The sequence below is a fragment of the Triticum aestivum genome, chromosome 2B (genome assembly GCF_018294505.1).
Source record: "Triticum aestivum cultivar Chinese Spring chromosome 2B, IWGSC CS RefSeq v2.1, whole genome shotgun sequence".
Lineage (NCBI taxonomy): Eukaryota > Viridiplantae > Streptophyta > Magnoliopsida > Poales > Poaceae > Triticum > Triticum aestivum.
This window is the reverse complement of record NC_057798.1, coordinates 502347779-502366399: the sequence shown is the minus strand read 5'-3', so window position 1 is coordinate 502366399 and position 18621 is coordinate 502347779. Positions and strand designations below refer to the sequence as shown.

General features: G+C 45.4%; 3 protein-coding genes across 6 annotated transcripts; 1 reads left to right on the top strand and 2 right to left on the bottom strand.

Annotated features, from left to right (window-relative positions):
• Positions 1 to 927: 927 nt before the first annotated feature.
• On the top strand, positions 928 to 2829 carry LOC123045705 (putative serine/threonine-protein kinase). Its single transcript, XM_044468855.1, has 7 exons — positions 928 to 1062; positions 1143 to 1256; positions 1346 to 1465; positions 1640 to 1858; positions 1935 to 2050; positions 2125 to 2388; positions 2461 to 2829. Exons 1-7 carry the CDS (start codon positions 1053 to 1055, stop codon positions 2695 to 2697), a joined length of 1080 nt encoding a protein of 359 aa, XP_044324790.1. The 5' UTR covers positions 928 to 1052; the 3' UTR covers positions 2698 to 2829.
• LOC123045706 (uncharacterized) lies at positions 2475 to 5471 on the bottom strand. 4 transcript variants are annotated; one of them, XM_044468858.1, is made up of 5 exons: positions 4903 to 5462; positions 4373 to 4453; positions 4128 to 4267; positions 3190 to 3462; positions 2475 to 2639 (listed from the first exon to the last, which is right to left on the bottom strand). In XM_044468858.1, exons 1-4 carry the CDS (start codon positions 5218 to 5220, stop codon positions 3207 to 3209), a joined length of 795 nt encoding a protein of 264 aa, XP_044324793.1. In that variant the 5' UTR covers positions 5221 to 5462; the 3' UTR covers positions 2475 to 2639; positions 3190 to 3206. The 4 variants fall into 4 exon arrangements, with proteins under 4 accessions (XP_044324793.1, XP_044324795.1, XP_044324794.1 ...); XM_044468860.1 differs by having other exon boundaries at positions 2492 to 2639; positions 3332 to 3462; positions 4903 to 5469; XM_044468859.1 differs by lacking the exon at positions 2475 to 2639 and adding an exon at positions 3003 to 3163 and having other exon boundaries at positions 3332 to 3462; positions 4903 to 5471.
• A 2601-nt stretch (positions 5472 to 8072) lies between these two features.
• Positions 8073 to 18011, bottom strand: LOC123045704 (probable RNA-dependent RNA polymerase 2). The gene is made up of 4 exons (XM_044468854.1): positions 17408 to 18011; positions 13800 to 15703; positions 13389 to 13539; positions 8073 to 9143 (listed from the first exon to the last, which is right to left on the bottom strand). Exons 1-4 carry the CDS (start codon positions 17954 to 17956, stop codon positions 8364 to 8366), a joined length of 3384 nt encoding a protein of 1127 aa, XP_044324789.1. The 5' UTR covers positions 17957 to 18011; the 3' UTR covers positions 8073 to 8363.
• Between the last annotated feature and the right edge of the window lie 610 nt (positions 18012 to 18621).

The window sequence follows — 18621 nt, the reverse complement described above, 5'->3', positions numbered from 1 at the left end:
CAAATCTAAAGGGCATAAATACAGCTCAAGCAGCATGGTGCTTCACTTGGGTCTAGTTTATGCGAATTTGATGACCTCACGTGACATGTCTTATCCTTGGAAACCGCAATTAATGTAACCTGCACGTAACTTACAAAACAGTGGCTTCTTTGTTTTGTGGACCTAAGCAGGATATCCATGCAAACTAAGTGCCGATTGTGCTAACATGCGGACTCTTACAGCTTGGAGCTTTTGGAGTGGTTCTGTTTATTTCTACAGTAGCTTTTGGAGTGTTCCTCTATTACTACTATAATTGGCAAACTTGACTTGATAATCTTAGCATCTACATGCCCAACGAATTAATCAACACAAGAACAGACTAACCGGTAGTAAAAGCGAACTGATCGCAAAGGACAGAAGTTACTTGGAAAGAACAGGGAGAACGTGGTAGTTTACCAAGCATTATACCCCAATGCCATATGTCTTGCTCCAGTTGTTGCTCTTTTGGTGGATGCAACCTTATTGTTTTATAGTTTGGCTCATATGAAGCCGTCACAGTAGAATATTGTTTTAGCTCATATAGTATCTAATTCCGCTTTGCATAGAGTTGACACATTTGTCTGCTTCTCAGGTTGGGACCAAGGATGGGGGCTCTGCTATGCCCGAACCAATATTGGATCTCCGCCATCGCAACGACCCATTAGCAAAGAAGCAATCCAAATATTCAAAATATATTTTCCACAGCCGAAGATACTAACTAACTTGGTATGACAGAGCAAGAAACGTCACAAGAATATGACAAAATGGATTAGATTATGTAAAGCAATTGAACCAGTGACGTAACATGTGACTCAGTTGATGCCGTCTTCTGGTCCAGACCCGGCCCGATTCCTTGATCCAATATTTTTCCGTGCTTTGGCTTCTTCCGTTCTGGCCCTTGGCCGGCAATGGCTATTCATCATTGCTAATAACGACTGGTTAGAGAGTGGCCATGATATTAATTTGCTTCGGTTGGAACATTCACAGTGAAAGAAAAGGCAACCTTGTGTTCTTCCCAGGCGTTCCACAGCTAGATGCATACAGGTATGTCTATCTTACCTGCCTTTTCCCCTTCCTTTCTACCCGTGCCTTCTTGAAATTCATTGCCTTCTGAGAGTATGCAGGATATGAAGTACTGCTTGGGTGCCTCGTCGCGGTGGTGATCATTGGGTTTGTTGCCATTTACTGCCACATCAGGAGAAGAACACGCAAGATCAAATCGTCAAAAAGGGATATTGGTAATTTCACAACTCAGTAATCGAATTGCAGGTGCTGGTAGCTTTTACTTGGTAATAACGCTATGCAATTGTTCATCTTTATATTGCAGAGGTTGGTACAGCGTCTGTTGAGTATGAGGAGGTTACCTGCAAGCAGATGTCAGTTAAAGAGATATACGCTGCAACTGAAAACTTACACCTTTCAAACATCATTGGGCAGGGAATTGCAGGTACATGACAATACTAGCCGATTCAGAATAAATTTATTTATACATGAACCAGATAGGACCACAGAGAGCAGAACTGTGATATACATATAACATGAGAAGTAGAAGGTAATAACCACATTCAGTAGGTTATTGTTGTTCTAAGAGTTGGATGCACCTTCCTGATGTGATTTGCAGGGAAAGTGTACAAAGGAATGCTTGCAAATGGCTGGCCTGTTGCCGTGAAGCACATAATTAAGAATGAACATGCAGAAACCTTCGTAAGGGAAGTTACAAGCCTCTCACATGTCAAGCATCCAAACCTTGTGTCATTAAGAGGTTACTGTGATGGGCAGGAAGAGTGTTTTCTTGTGTATGAGCTATGCGTCAATGGTAACCTATCAGAATGGCTATTTGGTAAGTACATATTTGAGGAGACTACAGGATTATTATGTAATGTTCTCTATGATTAAAAGCAACAATTTGATGACAGGGAAGGATAAGAGCCTGTCATGGACTCAGAGGCTTCAGATCGCACTTGGCAGTGCTTGCGGCCTTTGGTTCCTTCACATATTCCCTGAGGGCTGCATTGTTCACCGAGACATCAAGGTTGGTTACATTATCTGAAAGATTCAAGTACACCTGCGAATTCAAGTAATGCCAATTGATACATGTTATTGTAGCCAACAAATATACTTCTTGGGGTTGATATGGAGCCCAAGCTCGCAGACTTTGGACTGTCAAGAGTCATCGACATAGGCGTATCCCACGTGAGCTCTGAAGTTAGAGGAACTTTTGGCTACGTCGACCCAGAGTACCGCCACAACCACAGGGTGAATGCTGCAGGGGATGTATACAGCTTTGGTATGGTGCTCCTGCAGCTCCTGTCAGGAGAGCGAGCAATCAATATCATGAACACTGCCAAGCCAATGTCACTGGACAAAATGGTAAGACCAATCTCTGGAACGAAACGATCAACTGTGTTTAAGCTGATATACATACATACCTTTTGCTCTCAGGCTTCTATGCTCATCAGAGAGGGAAATGTGTTGGAATTTGCCGATCCTAGGCTCAAGGGCGAATACTCGGTAGACGCATTCAATCTCTGCCTGAAGCTTGCTCTGTCATGCACCGGCCACAAGCAGCAGCGACCATCCATGGAGCAAGTAGTGTCAAGGCTGGAGAAGGCTCTAGAGATCTCCATGAGAGACGATGATAAGCGCAACAACATCAGTATGGTCGAGTCCTTTGCATAGTTTTTTTTAGAGGGAAGAGAGTCCCCCCTGTAGCTACTATGCAAGTCTTAATGTTCCCATGACCATGTTTAAGCACTGTGCTGTGCTGAGGTGAAAACAATCTGATGCAGTGGTGAATGATTTACACTAGAAATTAAGCTAAACTCATAAATATTTAACGCCTATGAGTAATTAATGGAGGTAATGTCAACACGCTGAATTTGACACTTGACTTCACATTTTTCGTCCATGCAAATGTGCTTTCCTTTTTTTACAACAACAATAATGATAGTAGTACCAACATATTTAGTAACACAACAACAACATCGTACTGAACTTTCCTGACCTCTTTATTTCCTCAACCCTATAAAACCTTATTTCTAACCTAAAGGTTTACAAGGTTATACATATATGCCTGGCAATTAGCCCATTGGAAATTAAAATATTTACAACATGAAGCGGAGAAGACTGCTGCCAAAATGGTATTCTGCAGAAATGAGTAGCAAAACATACCACCATATCAGACATTATCAAACTGGCAGTCCATCCAGTGCTTCATTGTAATCTTTTTGGTTCATCGACAAGACACACAAGCCATGCGGGAGAAAAAGGTAAATTGCAAGAAATATTATCACTCCAAGATCAGCCTCTTCACCTATGGCGGGTTGAGGGGGATTTCGCAGGTATATCTGGCTGGCACACCACATACAGTACAGGGTGGCTATCACCAGGATGAGAAAGAAAGATTGATTTGACTTTTCAGTCACTGACTTTCCATGCTTCACTCTGCCAAAATATAGATTTTGAACATTTAGAGAAGCACAGAAGGGATTTGTTTTCGACAAAGCACAGAAGGGATTCGTAACATACAGTGACATTTTGAAACTCAACTTGAGTCAACAAGTATAGACCAACAAAGCAATCAGGGTTATGCATAGTGCAACATTACTTTGTACTCCCTCCATTCACAAATACTCCCTCCGTTCGGAATTACTTGTCTCGGAAATGGATGTATCTAGAACTAAAATACGTCTAGATACATCTATTTCTGCGACAAGTAATTCCGAACGGAGGGAGTATAAGATGTTTTGGATATTTCAGTATGGACCATACAGACTGAAATGAATGAACAAACACTAAAATGTGTCTACATACATTTGATTCACAACAAAGTTAGAACATCTTATATTTGTGAACGGAGGGAGTAGTTCATAGAGAGATTCATGGTTTTGAAGAATCAATGTTAGTGAGGACTTTACAATCCAAAGCATCAGGTAGAATCAATGTTTTCTGTACACTAGAAAATATTTAATAGTTATTATTATATACTCCCTCCGTAAAGAAATATAAGAGCGTTTAGATCACTACTTTAGTGTTCTAAACGCTCTTATATTTCTTTACAGAGGGAGTATTTTATATACAAAATAATGAACATAATGCTGAATTATCACCTGTTAAGGTACACAAATCCCCCGATGAGGCAAACACAAAGAAGGCCAACAACAAACACGGCATCTGGATTGATAGGAGCGCGGCCTTTCCACCAACCAGTGCTCAGTATCCAAGTATACATTGTAGAATGGCCATTTTCCTGTAAAAATATACTATGAGACGAATCTAATCTGAATAAGCATGCAACACTTGAGACATGGTGAAAACAATCAAATTGTCACCATCCAGTTACAACATTGCTGACCTCAAACAAGTGATCCAAGAAGAAGTGGGAGAGCGAGCCGGCTGCGATTAGCAAGAAGCACTGTCTTCTGCTTAATGCTACCTGCACAGACAAGGGACATTAAACAAATCAGACAAATGGCAGATGATTAGAGGCACCTGAGCTCTCACTCTAGAAACAGCCCCTTTCTATTCTATAATAATACTGCTTATTTCTGCATGCTGCTTCCATTTTTGCAAATGTAGGTCGAGATTTCTACTACTACTGTAAGCATTTGCTAGTTGGTGCTCGCATTTATGCTAAATCAGAGGAAGACAACAAATGGTATGTATGGAAATTGAACTGTGGTGTGGAGTACTAACGGGGGGACGGGTAACAGACGCCTTTGCTGAATTAAGTAATTACTAGATTAGATTAGAATAACAATCCCGAGGTTTGTTCTCGCCCATGACATAGATTCCCAGCATAGATTTGATTTGATTAACTAAGGAAGGAAGGTGGGTAAGGAGAAGAAGGGAAGATGGAGTGAAGAGCTCGCTCGCTGTACCGACCCCGGCGGGCGCGTCGAGGAGGCCGGCGCGGAGCAGCCAGCGGGAGAGCCACGCGTAGAGGCATGCGAGCGGGAGGCCGAGGAGGAGCGGGTAGTAGAAGGGGTGGTGGACGGCGGACATGGCGAGGTCCCCCGCGGCGGCGGCGGGGGCGGGGAGGAAGGACGCGAGCCACTCGGCGAAGGCGCCGAGGTCCGGGCCGAGGAAGGCGTTGGCGGCGTAGACGGCGCAGTGGTGCGGGCCGAAGCGCCCCCCGGCGAGCCGCGAGAGCGCCGCCCCGCCGGACAGCGCGTACAGCAGGTGCGCCCCGGGCCCCGGCATCGCGTCGCCTCGGTGCGTCCGGGAGTGGCGGGTGGGTTCGCGAGGATGGGACGCGGCGGGAGTTTTGTCAGGTCAGGTAGGAGACGGCGGCTTGGACTGCGGTTGCCGGTTTGGACGGGCAGCTCCGCAGCTGGGTGGTGTGCTGTTGGCTTCGCTCTGGCGCGCTGCTCGGCTCACTTTGTTCGCCGCGGTCACCGCCCAAGTAACGGTGAACGGTCGGGTGCTTTTGGCGTTTGAGTCGAGTTTCGCTCCACCGTTTCCATGTTGGCTCGCGGCTCAAACCGTGAACACCAGCACTGCACTGGTAAACAAACATCTGCGGAAGGATGCAATGGCAGGTAGTAGTAGGTAGTTGTGTGAGCACGGATCAAGTGATTGATGCCTGGACACCATGGACTTTCCGAAGGTCCACCCATGGCGTGAGCATGGGTCCAATGTGGGGGCTTACGATGTCCCTTACGTAACGGCTTACCTAATCCTGCACTAGCACCAACTGACCGGCTGCTTCTAGTCTAGAAGAAGAGAAACTGTTGAAATGTCTGAGAGCCATCGTTCTACAAGTACCGGAAGTCTAGAATAGTTCAACAGTTTATGTCCAAACAGGTCATTGGTTCTAGGAGATTTATTTATTTCCTAAGAGCAACTCCAATGGGACGACCCATTTCGTCCGCGGCCGTTCGTTTGGGTCGGCGCGGACCGAAAAGGCGGCCCAACGCGCCGACCCAAATGGACGGGTGTTCGTTTTTCGTCTGCGGGCGACCCATTTTTGAGCCTGATTTGCGTCGACGCGGACACGCGACGGACGCGCGCGGTCGCCTACTCCTGTCCCCGGGCCCGCTGGTCTGTGGCACATTGGCCTCCCTCCCCCCGGCCAACAAGCAACCCTCGCCCCCCGCCTTCTCCGTCACCGACGCCGCCGTCCATTTTTGCGGCGACTCTTCCAGCTACCGCCGCCTTCACATCCGCCCAGCAAACCGCCCCTGTCCCCAGTCGCCCGCCGCCGCCGGGGAGCAAACTAGTTCCCGCTGCCGCTTCCCCCACTACACAGCCGCCCGCGACCAAGAAGACACCTCGCCGCCCCCGCCACATACGACCGGCACGCTCGTCGGACGCCGTCACACTCGTCGGACGCCGGGCGGGCAGCTAGCTGGTCTGTGGGCGCCGCGTCTCCCCTCGCCGATCGTCTCCTTCTTCGACGCCCGCAAGTTGTTCGACAGTTTGCCAAGGTACGAAAATGGACTCCGCCGACGAGTTCTTTTTTCACAATTTCATTTGCGACTCCGACGATTCGTCGTCCGACGACGAGGAGGAGATATTGGCTGCCGTGTTGGTCCATCACCACCTCAACAACCAGCGGCCGTTGTTCCGTGGCTCCATTCCGGGCCACCTTCCGGCGTTGAATCGTAACCGAGAGAGCGGGCATTTCCTTCTCTGAAAGGACTACTTTGATACAACAAATCCGTTGTTCAAACATCACAAATTTCGCCGCCGGTTCCGTATGAGTAGGCATGTTTTCAACCGTATTAGAGAGGGAGTGGTCGGCTATGATGACTACTTCGAGTGCAAAGAGGATGTTGTCGGCAAGATTGGTTTCTCCTCTTATCAGAAATGCACTGCCGCCATCCGAATGCTTGCATACGGAGTGCCCGGTGATCTCATTGACCAGTACGTCAGTATGAGCGAGTCTACATGCCTAGAGTCCCTGTATAAGTTCTGCAAGGCTGTGATTGCTGTGTTTGGCCCTGAGTACTTGAGAGAGCCGACAGCTGCAGATACAACCCGTCTGTTGGCGATGAATGCTAACAGGGGCTTCCCGGGGATGCTTGGCAGCATAGACTGCATGCACTGGGAGTGGAAGAACTGCCCTTCTGCTTGGCAATGGCAGTATAAGGGACATGTCAGGGCTTGCACTGTCATACTAGAGGCCGTGGTGTCTCAAGATCTCTGGATCTGGCACTATTTCTTTGGCATGGCTGGATCACACAATGATATCAACGTGCTTCAGCGCTCGCCGGTGTTTGTTAGCCTTGCCGAAGGCAACAACCCACCGGTGAACTTTACTGTCAACGGCCACAACTACGACCAAGGGTACTATTTGGGTGACGGTATCTATCCTCAGTGGACCATTATTGTAAAGACAATACCCAACCCTGTTGGAGAGAAAAGGAAAAGATTTGCCCAAGAGCAAGAGAGTGCTAGAAAGGATGTCGAGCGTGCCTTTGGTGTTTTGCTATCTTGATGGGGCATCGTTCGGTATCCTGCTAATACTTGAAGCACGCAGAAACTATGGGAGGTGATGACTGCTTGTGTGATCATGCACAATATGACCGTAGAAGACGAGCGCCTGGAACGTCTGTATGATCAAGGCTTTCAGTTTCAGGGTGAGAATGTTGTGCCTGAGCATGGAGTAGCGACAACATTTGAGCAGTTCACTTAGTTTTATGAAGACATGCGTGATTGGGAAACCCACTACAACTGCAAAATGATTTGGTTGAGCATATGTGAACTCAGGTTGGCAACCAATAGATGTATCTACTTTTATTCATTCGTAAAACTATGTGAAGCATATGTGGGCGAGACTATTTTGTTTGTTAAATTTTCATTTCACAATATGTTGAATGCAATGCAAAATTGGGCGGCCAGCCGGCCACGCCTGCACATATGGGTCGGCGCATTGGGCACGCTGCCGACCATATGAAAACAGGGCGGACGCCGGGCGGGCGGCCAACCCAAACGGACAAAAAACAGACGAAATCGCCGTCCGTTTGAGTCGGACCGTTGGAGTTGCTCTAAACATCACCAAAGGTATAGGCACCCAACAGCACAGAATTGCACACAAAGCTGAAGCTATGTTGAGATAGTGATGGAGCATGATTAACCTCCCGCAAAGCCCGACCAAGCACGGTTCATTTCCAGTCACACACATCCAGCAAATCTCTCCGTCCATACGAGCGACGTAGGCACAGCTCTGCCGCTCAGCTCAGCTGAGCTCAGAATGGTCTGCACTGCAGTCATGCCCCAGAGTTTTACATTACATACATACAAACACATAGCAGCCGCGCAATCATCAGACAAGCTTGCCTGTGAATACCACTTATTACATCTTCTTGCCAACTCCCGCTTAATTACTTTGGCCGGACGACTCAGGCCGCCGCGCCGTCCACCTGCTGCCTGCGCCGCTTACTCGACTCCTTGATCTTCAGCAGCTCGTCGCAGACGATCCACGGGAAGCTCCAGAACTGCTTCTTTCCCGGCCAGCGGTGGTCCGGGTGATAAGTCACGCGGTACCACGCCGACGCCCTCCTCGACGCCTCGGCCTTTGGGCGGCTCCTGAACCAACCCTGCACCTCCTTGTGCAGGCCATCCACCGAGTCGATGATGCGGTCCTTCATCTCGAAGTACCTCTTGTTGTCCTTCTTCAGGTACAGGAGCCTGTTCCGGATGTTGCCCGTCAGGATCTCGTCCTCGTGCTCCGCACCATAGTAGCTCATCAGGGTGCTCAGCTTCTCCGCGTACAGGTCATAGCACTCCTCCGCGGATGCCAGGAATTCCTCGAAGCCAGGGACCTCCAGGTCAGGATCGAAAGCGGGCCTCGGTTGAGCCGAGGACGAGGGGGCAGGAGCGCTCTGCATACGGCTCGCAGCCGCTCGGTAGAGCTTGCCGAGAGCTCCGTTGGAGATGTACGTTGGTTTGTCCCACCGTTCCATGAAGTCAGGGTACTCCTTTGGTCTCAGTGACCGGGGCATTTCAGCTGGAGCTCCTGACTTGGCGAAGTCGACCGCCATCGAATGCAAAGCAGCTAGCTGGAGGCACTCAGGGCTCCGGGCTTTCATTGGATGACGATCCGCGTGGACCAAGTGAGCAGTTGAGATTGCACCGAGCGAGTCATTTATCATGTAATCCACAAAGTACTTCTGAATTTCCTGCAGTTCATCAGATGTTTTTGTAAGAGTACAGGTATAAACATGTCAGGCAAGGAAAATACATGTGCTTGTTGAAAAGACAACTTTGAACTGCTTATTGGAGCTAATTGGTAAATAGTTGTGAACCTATCAAGGTTAGATATATACATTGAAGAGCATTTTAAAACCAAGACCACTTAAAACTGAATCATGCAAAACTGTTTTCATTAGAGGATGGCAAAAATGTCTTTCTTTCTGAAACAGGTACCCACATTTGAAAAGAACGTTATTAACTGTGCATGGCGAAAAATTCAAAAAAAAGAAAAGAACTGTGCATGACGAGCATATATTTGGTTCAAAGCATTCAAAATTTTGTGTTGGCTGTTATTCCATCCTGGCTGAGTTCGACGCTTGTAGCCAGTTCTCTCTGGCTGTTGTGCACTTACCATGTAGGCATGTACCCAGTTTTGCCAAAGTAATGTTTTAGAAAGATGTGAGGTGCCTCAAGATAATAAATCTCTAAAGTTACTAAGCTCCCAGGAAATATAACGCCCTCAGCGATCTGGCTTTTTTATCATTTATGCTCCCACTGGTCAGCTGGTGTTGACACAATCTAAACCACCTTTGACTATGTGCCCTGGATTGCTGCTTGGGGGGGGGGGGGGGGGGGGGGGGGGCGCACGCCTCTTTTTTCGCCTCTTCATGGACAGCGTGGGGAGGAGAAAAGGCAGTGGGCAGCTTTGTGGCTTCGCTGGATTGATTGCGTGTGGGGGCTTTCAGGGGCGGTGTTGCTCCAACCGGCCAGCCACCACATTGACAACAACAGGAACAGCCTGGTAGTGTGGTTACCTCATTCGCATCGACATCAGGTGTTCATCCCTGAAGGTGAAGTTCCTATCCTTTATCTGATGGTTTGCTATAGCTCTTAATGGAGTTACATATAGGTTCCAAACAATCCATCGAGGGTTGTTGGCATGTCTTCATGTAGCGGCCGATGGGCCTTTGGTCGTTAGATTTATTGGGGGTCATCAGTGGAAGATGGACACTAGCTCGGGCTCACATGGTGCGGCAAAATCGGCCTGAGGCACTTAGTACGCAGGGATAGAGAAAACAGAAAGGCTGGAAAGGAGTTGTCGGCCAGACTTAGTGTTGGAATTTTCAGGTCACTTGCCTTATTTCGCCACTCTAACTAAATTAGTAAATGAGCTGTAAACTTAATTAAACTTGACATCAGTGCAGTATAGAATGCGAGTGTTCCATTTTGAGTACATTCACACCATCAGGTTCTTGATGTGTTCAGTTACGCAATTTCAAAATAGGCTAATATTATCACAAAATTTTCAGCAGTGACCACTTAGAATGCTTGTCAGGCTACAAAGAATTGGAAGATAGGCTGCACTTTTCAACAGATTTGGAAAGTGTATGGCTCAGTCTGGCGTTATTGCTTATTGATAACGTCCTGGATTTGTCATGTGGTCATGTTGTGGTTTAACAAAATAACTTTTCGTCGGACCTAACAGAGTTATAGAGCAGTCAAAAAGTAGACCACCGGGACAAGAAAGAGACAAACATGGAAAGAAAGAGAGAAAGTAAAAGATGTGAAGCCTTCTTATCTCTTATCAGTATGCAAATAGATGAATAATAAGAAACTTGCTTAGTATTGAAGCTATCATGCTAATTGTTACAGGTTTGGAAAGAAAAGCACTGGAGTTGGGAGTATAGGTTTCACATCAAAAAAATTGGCTGAAATGCATTGCAACTTGCTGGTAAACATCATCTCCTCTATTTATTGCTCTCAACGAGTGCACCCTACCAATCAAAGCCTTATATAACAGTGTTGATGTCGTATTCATAATTCATTCCCTGTTTTTATTGTTTCGCAAACATAATTGTCAATTGCTAAGAATTACTTTATCAAAATTGCTGTAATATGGGTAGATGAGACATACTTCTGGTGGATACTGCATGTCAGTTCACTTTTGTAGGTCTGAATAAATGTGGTCATATTTGTATTCTCTTCTGTCGGTTTACAGTCCTTGTGATGATTACATACTGATGTTTTCATATATTTTAATCTTTTTAACAAGGGGATGTGAGGAGCTTTATCTATATCTATACCAATATAAAAAGACCCTAAGGGGCAGATCCAATTAACCTCAGCCATCAAATAAGGTCAATCCAATGACCCAGATTGCTCCAATGGTGAGCGCTCAACATGTTTAACATGCAATAAATAACATACCAAATATCACCGCCAGCACTAATCACACAACTAACAAGAAAATGTTATCTTACCTATTATCTTTATGGAATTGATATACTGCCTAATATTTACGTGCATTGCACATACGCATTTACTATTGATTAGAAATAACCATAGAGACCCTTAACTAATTTGATTGAAACAAATCAACCAAGTTGTTCATTTCATTTATTATTTTGAACAAAACAAATGCAGGCAGCTATTTTCCAAGATGTGACTGTGAGAGATCTCCACACCTCAGTCAAAGTGCCGCACATGGTACTTATCTCTTCCAGTTAGATCTCTTTGGTTGTGTGTTTGTCTCTGACATTCCTTCCTGGAGGTTCTTTCTACTCTGATGAATCTTTGGTGGTTATAGTAGCATATACTCCCTCCGTTCCGAAATAATTGTCTTTCTAGAGATTTCAACAAGTGACTACATACGGAGCAAAATGAGTGAATCTGCACTCTAAAACATGTCTACATACATCCGTATGTTGTAGTCCATTTGAGATGGCTAGAAAGACAATTATTTTGGAACGGAGGGAGTATAACATACCTTTCGATGTAAAGCACTAGAAAACTTGAAAGATGTGATATTGGTTTAGTATGATTATCTACTAATCACATAAGTACTATAGGGGTCAGTCTCTCTTTCCCTCCATCAGAACTCTACTTACTTCACCTGTTATGGATATTATGTTTTCTGACTAGGTGACAGACACCTTATTCTTTTTGTGTGCTTCAACAACCTGTAATGCAGTGCTCTCCAATTAATCAATCAAACTTCAAAGATAAGCTCCTTATCTTGTTTCTTGCTATAATTTTTGCAATTATGTGTCAGTTACACTGATAAGGGGGGAAGCACAGGCAGGAAAACGGTCCCTGCAAGGCGGTGGCCATGGGGTGCAGGATACACTTCGTTGCTGCCATTGTGTGACAGGAAGCTGACATGCCGGTGTGAGGACTTCTAGGTCACGGTGCTCCGCAGGGCGGCAGTTTGGTTGGGTGTTTATACTTTAAATTTGTAATAACACCTTCCATTACAATGGTGAGTTGCGCATACGCAAGCAGTCTACTGTGAGATGCATATTAATTTGTTTTTGCAGGTTGATATGAAAAATATATCTTCATTTGTGGATGTGCCTTCTCTGACATGGGGAAGAGACATCTCGGAAAGTTTATATGATTGGCGATAATAAAATCTCTACTTTTTGGAACGACCCTTCTTTTATCTATATGCTTCCATAGCGTGTCTGAAAGTATGTGCACTGTGCAAGACATAGCCACTGTCCTTTTGGTTTTGGAAGAATAATATTTCATGAATTGCGTGATTATGCTCTCGAGGAATCGAGCTTGCTTGAAGATGTAAGTTTATTTGATGGTCTTGTGACACTTATGAATTTTTATATTATTATACGCTCATATACTAAAGGTAACTTTGGATAACTTCCTACTAATACTGTGAATGATGATCTGCCTGACAGAATTTATTGGGAGGTTGCCAATGCCATTGGTTTCACTCATCTCACTGAAGCTCAACTGGTTCAGGTCGCAAACTTGTTTACATGTTTTGGTTTCTTTACTGGCTATCTTATTCAAGATCATCTTTATCCTATACTGCAGTTTTTCCTTCCCATTTTGTCAACTTCAAAACCTAGCTAATATATCTTGTCAGGTTCTCAGGGAGCCCATGAACAAATAGGCAAGCAATAAGAAGAAGTTGTTCAAAATGAATGATATTAGCCTGTGATTTGTTTGCATCAGAAGTTTTGTTTAAAGAATTCCTTCTTTGATGATTTATAACAGGAAGCATGGCATAAAAATGGAAAATGGTGCGGCGAAGCACACATTTTCTTCTAGTATTATTGAAATGCTACAGATTGTAAAAAACTGAGATTTTGATTATATTTGCAGTTGCAAGTATAAAAATTGATATTAGTCAAATAAAACAATCTTCGGTAAAAATTAGCAGCAACAACCTAGTAAGAGAAATTAAAATGAATAAACAGTGAGGAATATACCTCAAGTGTAACAACATGATCCATTATGCGTGGCCTTGCTGCAGTGTAGTCCATGGGTGAATCAACCTTCTCTGGAATCAGTTTCTCATCCCAAGTGATAAAATAGAGGTCACCGTCCAAATCGCCCCCGGAGCATTCATTTGGATGAGGCCTGATTAACATCAAAGATTAAAGTCTATATGGACGAGGCCTATTAAACATCAAAGATTAATGAAGGAGAAAGCAAGCATTGTCAACATCCATCAATAGGTAGAGATGCAAGTACGTAACATGAAGAGATATCAATCTAACATGGAAACAAACACGCTGACAAACACTTCAATAGAGATTTGAGCTCCTCTGAAGGCATTGCCAGAGCAATATAAACTCTAGATGATCGTCTTTCAGTTTCAGTATAACATACGACATTACCTTTCTCCTCTTTGGGGGACGACAACACAATCAACCAGGTTCTTAGCGTACAAACCATGGTCATAGACAGCTTCAAGTACTCTGATGTCACCAGGATGGAGACAAGGATTTTTCGATACTGCAACTTTTCCAACAACAACTGCTGTTTTCTCTTTTCCATTATCTTCAGCAAAATATGGCTGACGATTATCCTTCTGCTCTTTGCTGTTCTTTGTAATTCTGATGTACACTTGACCATATTCTAATTCACCTGTTTCATCCAAACAACCAAGAAGAACACGGCCTTTCGGAACATGAATCTTACATCTAGTTCTTATGTCAGTCAGCCTATTATCCTGATGGGCCTTAAGAATCATCAACAGGTAAGGCTCTAAACTCGGTTCATAACCTTGCAGTAAAATTTTCGATGCTGTCTTCGTTTCTGCACTACCAATTTTCCCCAGAACAGAGAGAGCAGCTTCTCTGTTGGTCAGCATTTCATCTAATTCACGCATATCATCGTGTTGCATCAACTCAAATATCTCATCTCTTATCCCCAAAGTTGAAAGGAGAGAGATAATTTCACGATTCATATAGCATGGTTGGGATTTGCTGCTACTTGTAATGTTAAACATTCTGCTCTTTGATTCGAATTTCTTCATACTAGGTCGCAGAGAAAGATTGCGAAAGGAATCAGGGTCGACAGCAACAACTCCTTTGTAGCCACCATACCTTATTTGAAAAGCTGAAGGAGGGTTAGTATAGTCTAATCCAATTCGGCAAGCCATTTCTTTAGCAAGTCTCTCAGAGATCTTCCCGATACCATCAGAAAATATGTATTTACTGCCATCAGTTGTGACTTCAATATCTGGAATCTCTTCTACATCCCGTGGTAGGATTTCAAGTGTTTGTCTGGAGGAGCTGAACAGCTGGCCCATTCTAGCCGCACACTTAGATACTGAACGAATATCTTCAAAGTTGCCCATCCACCTTCTTATATCCTCGGCCTTCAGGGAATCATTAGAAGCAAACATCCAGACAGAACTTCCACGAAGTTGACTTGCTGAGAAGGCCAGGAATTCATACTTCTTTGGACCAATGGAAAATCCTTCTTTCAGGATGGATAAAATACGATAATATAGGCCAGTTTTCAAGGGTTGAGAAAATAACCCTCGTCCAATTCTAGCAGAGATAGCATCTGGAAAAAGCTTACTCCAGTCTTCATCGACAAAAGTAACTCTAGCAAAGTCAGAAGCATGCTGTTTGTGATGCTTAACCACATAATTTGGAACTTCTTCCTCAGGTCCCAAGCAGTATATTTTGGATGGAGTGATGTGAATTCTGTAACACATAATTAACTTTCCTTCACCTTCAGTCTTACTGGAAAGCAAAGCATCATGGCTCCTCTTCCTGCTATGAGCCTCCTGCTGGATGAATTGCAAAGGTTTATAGCATGTGAAGTCTAACTTGCTCATTTTCTCAAAAATCCTCCTTGAAATATGAAGTGGTATTTCTTCAAGTGCTTTAAACAGATCAGCATTAACATCCTTGGCAACTATCTTCCCCATGTGAACGAGAGAATTGAGACGAAAAAGAACTTCATATGACACTGAACAACCACTTGGGCAGTCAACAAGGGGAACGACTTTGGACGACGGGCCAAAAAATTCCATTGAAGAAATGACCAATTTCCCTAATTCTCCTGACAAAGGTAAGCTGTTGAGAATAAATGACATCGGTGCACCTTCATCAAGTACGAGGGCAAGAGTTGAACACTTCCCAAAAGAGTGGTTGGGTGTAAAATCTAGTGCTCTGACCCAGGTAAATTTTGCATCCTCCTTGCATGCATGAAAGCGGTCATCTGAGAACCTTGAATAAACTGCAGGCCCAGAAATTGTTGTGCATATCCTTGGTGCATACATGAGCTGAAACAAATATTAAATTAACATTAGTCAAGATAATATATATTTTACCAACTTCAGAATTATAGAAAGAATTAAAAGAGTGTTGCGCCTCACCAACTTATAGTCTAAGAAGTATGACAATCAGTAAATTTAGAAAAGTAAAGGTGATGTGTATTCATCAGATAAGCTTCATATTCATTTCGCTCCAATTAGTAACCACCAACTGAGATATTTATAGGAGTGGAAATAAAAGTAGCACCACTATCCATCTTACTTTATGGGCTCTAACGCATAATTGCACACCAGACCACTCTGATGGTTCACTCTAGTTTACTGACTCGAGAACTTGCCAATTTTTCAGCTCACGCAAGTATTGAGGGAGGAAGTACATCTAGAGCTTCCGTCTTCAAATTTGTACCTCGCCCTATAACTGCAATGTCTGACTAATATATAATGTACAAAGGAAAAACAGAAGTATCACAGCAACATGGTGACCAACTCGACTGGTTCTTCACGTCTAACAATTGGACTTCAGTATATCCTAATACCAAGGTTACTGCCATGGCCAAACCAATCTCCGACCACACGCCTTGTTTGGTCAGTATAGAATCATCGATCCCCGCGAGCAAAATTTTCAGGTTAGAATCTTACTGGGTGCAGCAAAGATGCTTCTTTGATGTGGTGAATACTTCTTGGTCCAAACCAAGTTATTTGCATAATAGTGCAGCCAGGATTTGCCAGAAAATGAGAAGACTAAGGTACACCCTTAAGAAGTGGAGTGAAGGCCTCTCACGTCTCAAAGTGCTGATCCAAAACACTGAATGGGCTGTTAACGAGCTGGATGAATTGAAAAACCTGAGAACACTCACAACCCCGGAATCGAACTTCAGGCGAATTCTAAAAGCTCACCTACTGCAGCGTCTGAACTTTCAGAACCAACACTGGAGAAAAAGATGCACTGTCAGGGTTATTCGTTTCGCAGAGGAAAATACGAAAACTTTCCACCGGATGGCCACGGAGCGATACCGAAATAACTTCATCGCCATGCTGAAATTACCCGATGGCACTGAGGCTGAGAACCATGCAGGCAACAAAGGGATACTGCTCAATGCGTTTAAAGAAAGATTGGGGGTATCTTCGCCTCCAAATCAGAAATTATTTCCACGCAGGAGAACTCAATCTGGAAAGCATAAACACCAGGTTCATCATTCTCATTCTGAAGATCCACTCACCCCAGACAGCAAATGATTTTGCCCCATCACACTGCTAAACTGTTGTCCGAAGCTAATAACCAAACTGCTTGCTGATCGGTTACAGAAATGGATTCTAAAAGTCATTCACAGGAACCAATACGGATTTTTGAAAGGGAGAACAATACAGGACTGCTTGGCTTGGGCGTTCGAGTATATATACCAATGTCAAGCCTCTGGATCACGGGCGTTTATTCTGAAACTGGACTTTTCCAAGGCCTTGGACACTATAGAACACCCGGCTATGATTGAGGTCATGAGACACATGCGCTTTGACGAGAAATGGTTAGGATTGATCAAATGCATCTTTGGTTCTGGGAAATCCTCGGTACTGCTCAATGGGGTCCCTGTGATTGGGGCAAAAGCCCGACTACACCCTTTACACTATGTAAATACTTTTTTGATTAATATATGACTGTAGGAGCCACTCCTACAGTCTTCAACGTTCAAAAAATAAACACCCTGAGCAGCTCACCTGAAGCAAGATGGCGTCGGCCCCATCGAAGCTGCACCGGTAGCAGTTCCTGATGTCCTCGAAGAAAACCTCCAGCTTGTACCTCTGGGAATCGTGATTCAGGTACAGGTCTATCCGCCGCTTCGCTGGGATGACCTCCACGCGGACGCCGTCCCAAGAGTCAGCCGCCTCCAATTCGCGCTCGGCGACGCGGTTGCCTACAAGGAGGCGGGCGTCGACCACGCGGAGAGAAAGGTCCGGCGCGCGGGGGAGAAGGTCCCCTGGGGCAGGGGAGACGGAGAGGAGGGAGCCGAGGAAGCGGGGTAGGCGACCGGAGGAGGCGAGTTCGACGGCGAGGGTTGCGGTGGCGGTGGAATCGAACTGAACGCTCCCATCGCCTCGACTTAACCAGCCGCGTCGGGCGGCGGCGATCTCGCAGGCGTAGGCTTCGCCGGCGGCGGCGACGGCGGAATTGAAGAATGCTAGGAGCTCCTTAGCGACGGCGGAGGGCGGGATATTGGAGACCCGCACCGTCGCCGTAGAGACGGGCGCCGACACCGCCGTCGCCATCGGAATGTAGGGGGCGGGGGCGGGGGCAGAAGGGTTTGGGGTTCCGGCGGGGTTACCGAGGGCTCTTTGAGTTTTTTGTTGTACTCCGAGCAGGTTTATGAATACTTCAGACTTAATCCTTCCTCGTTCGACCCCTTTTCAGTCTTCATTGCACGATTTTGAACTGTAAATTTTGCAAACAGTACAAAGTATGCTAACAATTAAAATGAGAAAACATTTGCCTGAAAGACACATGAGTGGCGCGAAGAAAAGTGAAGTCACCGCGCGCATGGGTAGGGGGTGTGGTTGGGAGGGGAGTCCGGGATGAGCAAGGAAATGAGGGAGGCGTGTTCGGCGGTGATGGTTGCATTGGTAGTGGAATTGAATTGAATATTCTCGTTGCATCGGCTTAACCACCTGCTTTGGTTTGTAGGTGTATCTTTTTTTGCGAAAAGACCCTCAGATCTATTAACCAGAGACCAGCGGTACAAGACACCCCTGAAAAAGAAAGAAATTACAATCAGGTCCCTGGAATCTCACACTTCTCAAACCTCCAGGATGGGCCGATGGCGCGCCACCGCAGCCGCTCCGGCAACCCCGCTGCCAAATTGCGGCGAACCTTAAAGAATCACGCGGACAGGAAGTCATCACTGCCAAACATCTCGGAGACGAAGTACGGTCACCGG

What these genes read in the sequence shown, in the direction of transcription:
- LOC123045705 (XM_044468855.1), top strand. An exon ending in TTGTTCACCGAGACATCAAG is followed by an intron (nt 2,051 to 2,124) that starts GTTGGTTACATT and finishes ATGTTATTGTAG; the next exon opens with CCAACAAATATACTTCTTGG. An exon ending in CAATGTCACTGGACAAAATG is followed by an intron (nt 2,389 to 2,460) that starts GTAAGACCAATC and finishes TTTTGCTCTCAG; the next exon opens with GCTTCTATGCTCATCAGAGA.
- LOC123045706 (XM_044468858.1), bottom strand. Translation starts at nt 5,220, where the DNA reads ATGCCGGGGCCCGGGGCGCACCTGCTGTACGCGCTGTCCGGCGGGGCG. An exon ending in TCCTCGACGCGCCCGCCGGG is followed by an intron (nt 4,454 to 4,902) that starts GTCGGTACAGCG and finishes TTGTCTGTGCAG; the next exon opens with GTAGCATTAAGCAGAAGACA. An exon ending in GGATTTGTGTACCTTAACAG is followed by an intron (nt 3,463 to 4,127) that starts GTGATAATTCAG and finishes ATATTTTGGCAG; the next exon opens with AGTGAAGCATGGAAAGTCAG.
- LOC123045704 (XM_044468854.1), bottom strand. Translation starts at nt 17,956, where the DNA reads ATGGCGACGGCGGTGTCGGCGCCCGTCTCTACGGCGACGGTGCGGGTC. An exon ending in GTCCCCCAAAGAGGAGAAAG is followed by an intron (nt 13,540 to 13,799) that starts GTAATGTCGTAT and finishes GATGTTAATCAG; the next exon opens with GCCTCATCCAAATGAATGCT. An exon ending in ATCATGTTGTTACACTTGAG is followed by an intron (nt 9,144 to 13,388) that starts GTATATTCCTCA and finishes GATGAACTGCAG; the next exon opens with GAAATTCAGAAGTACTTTGT.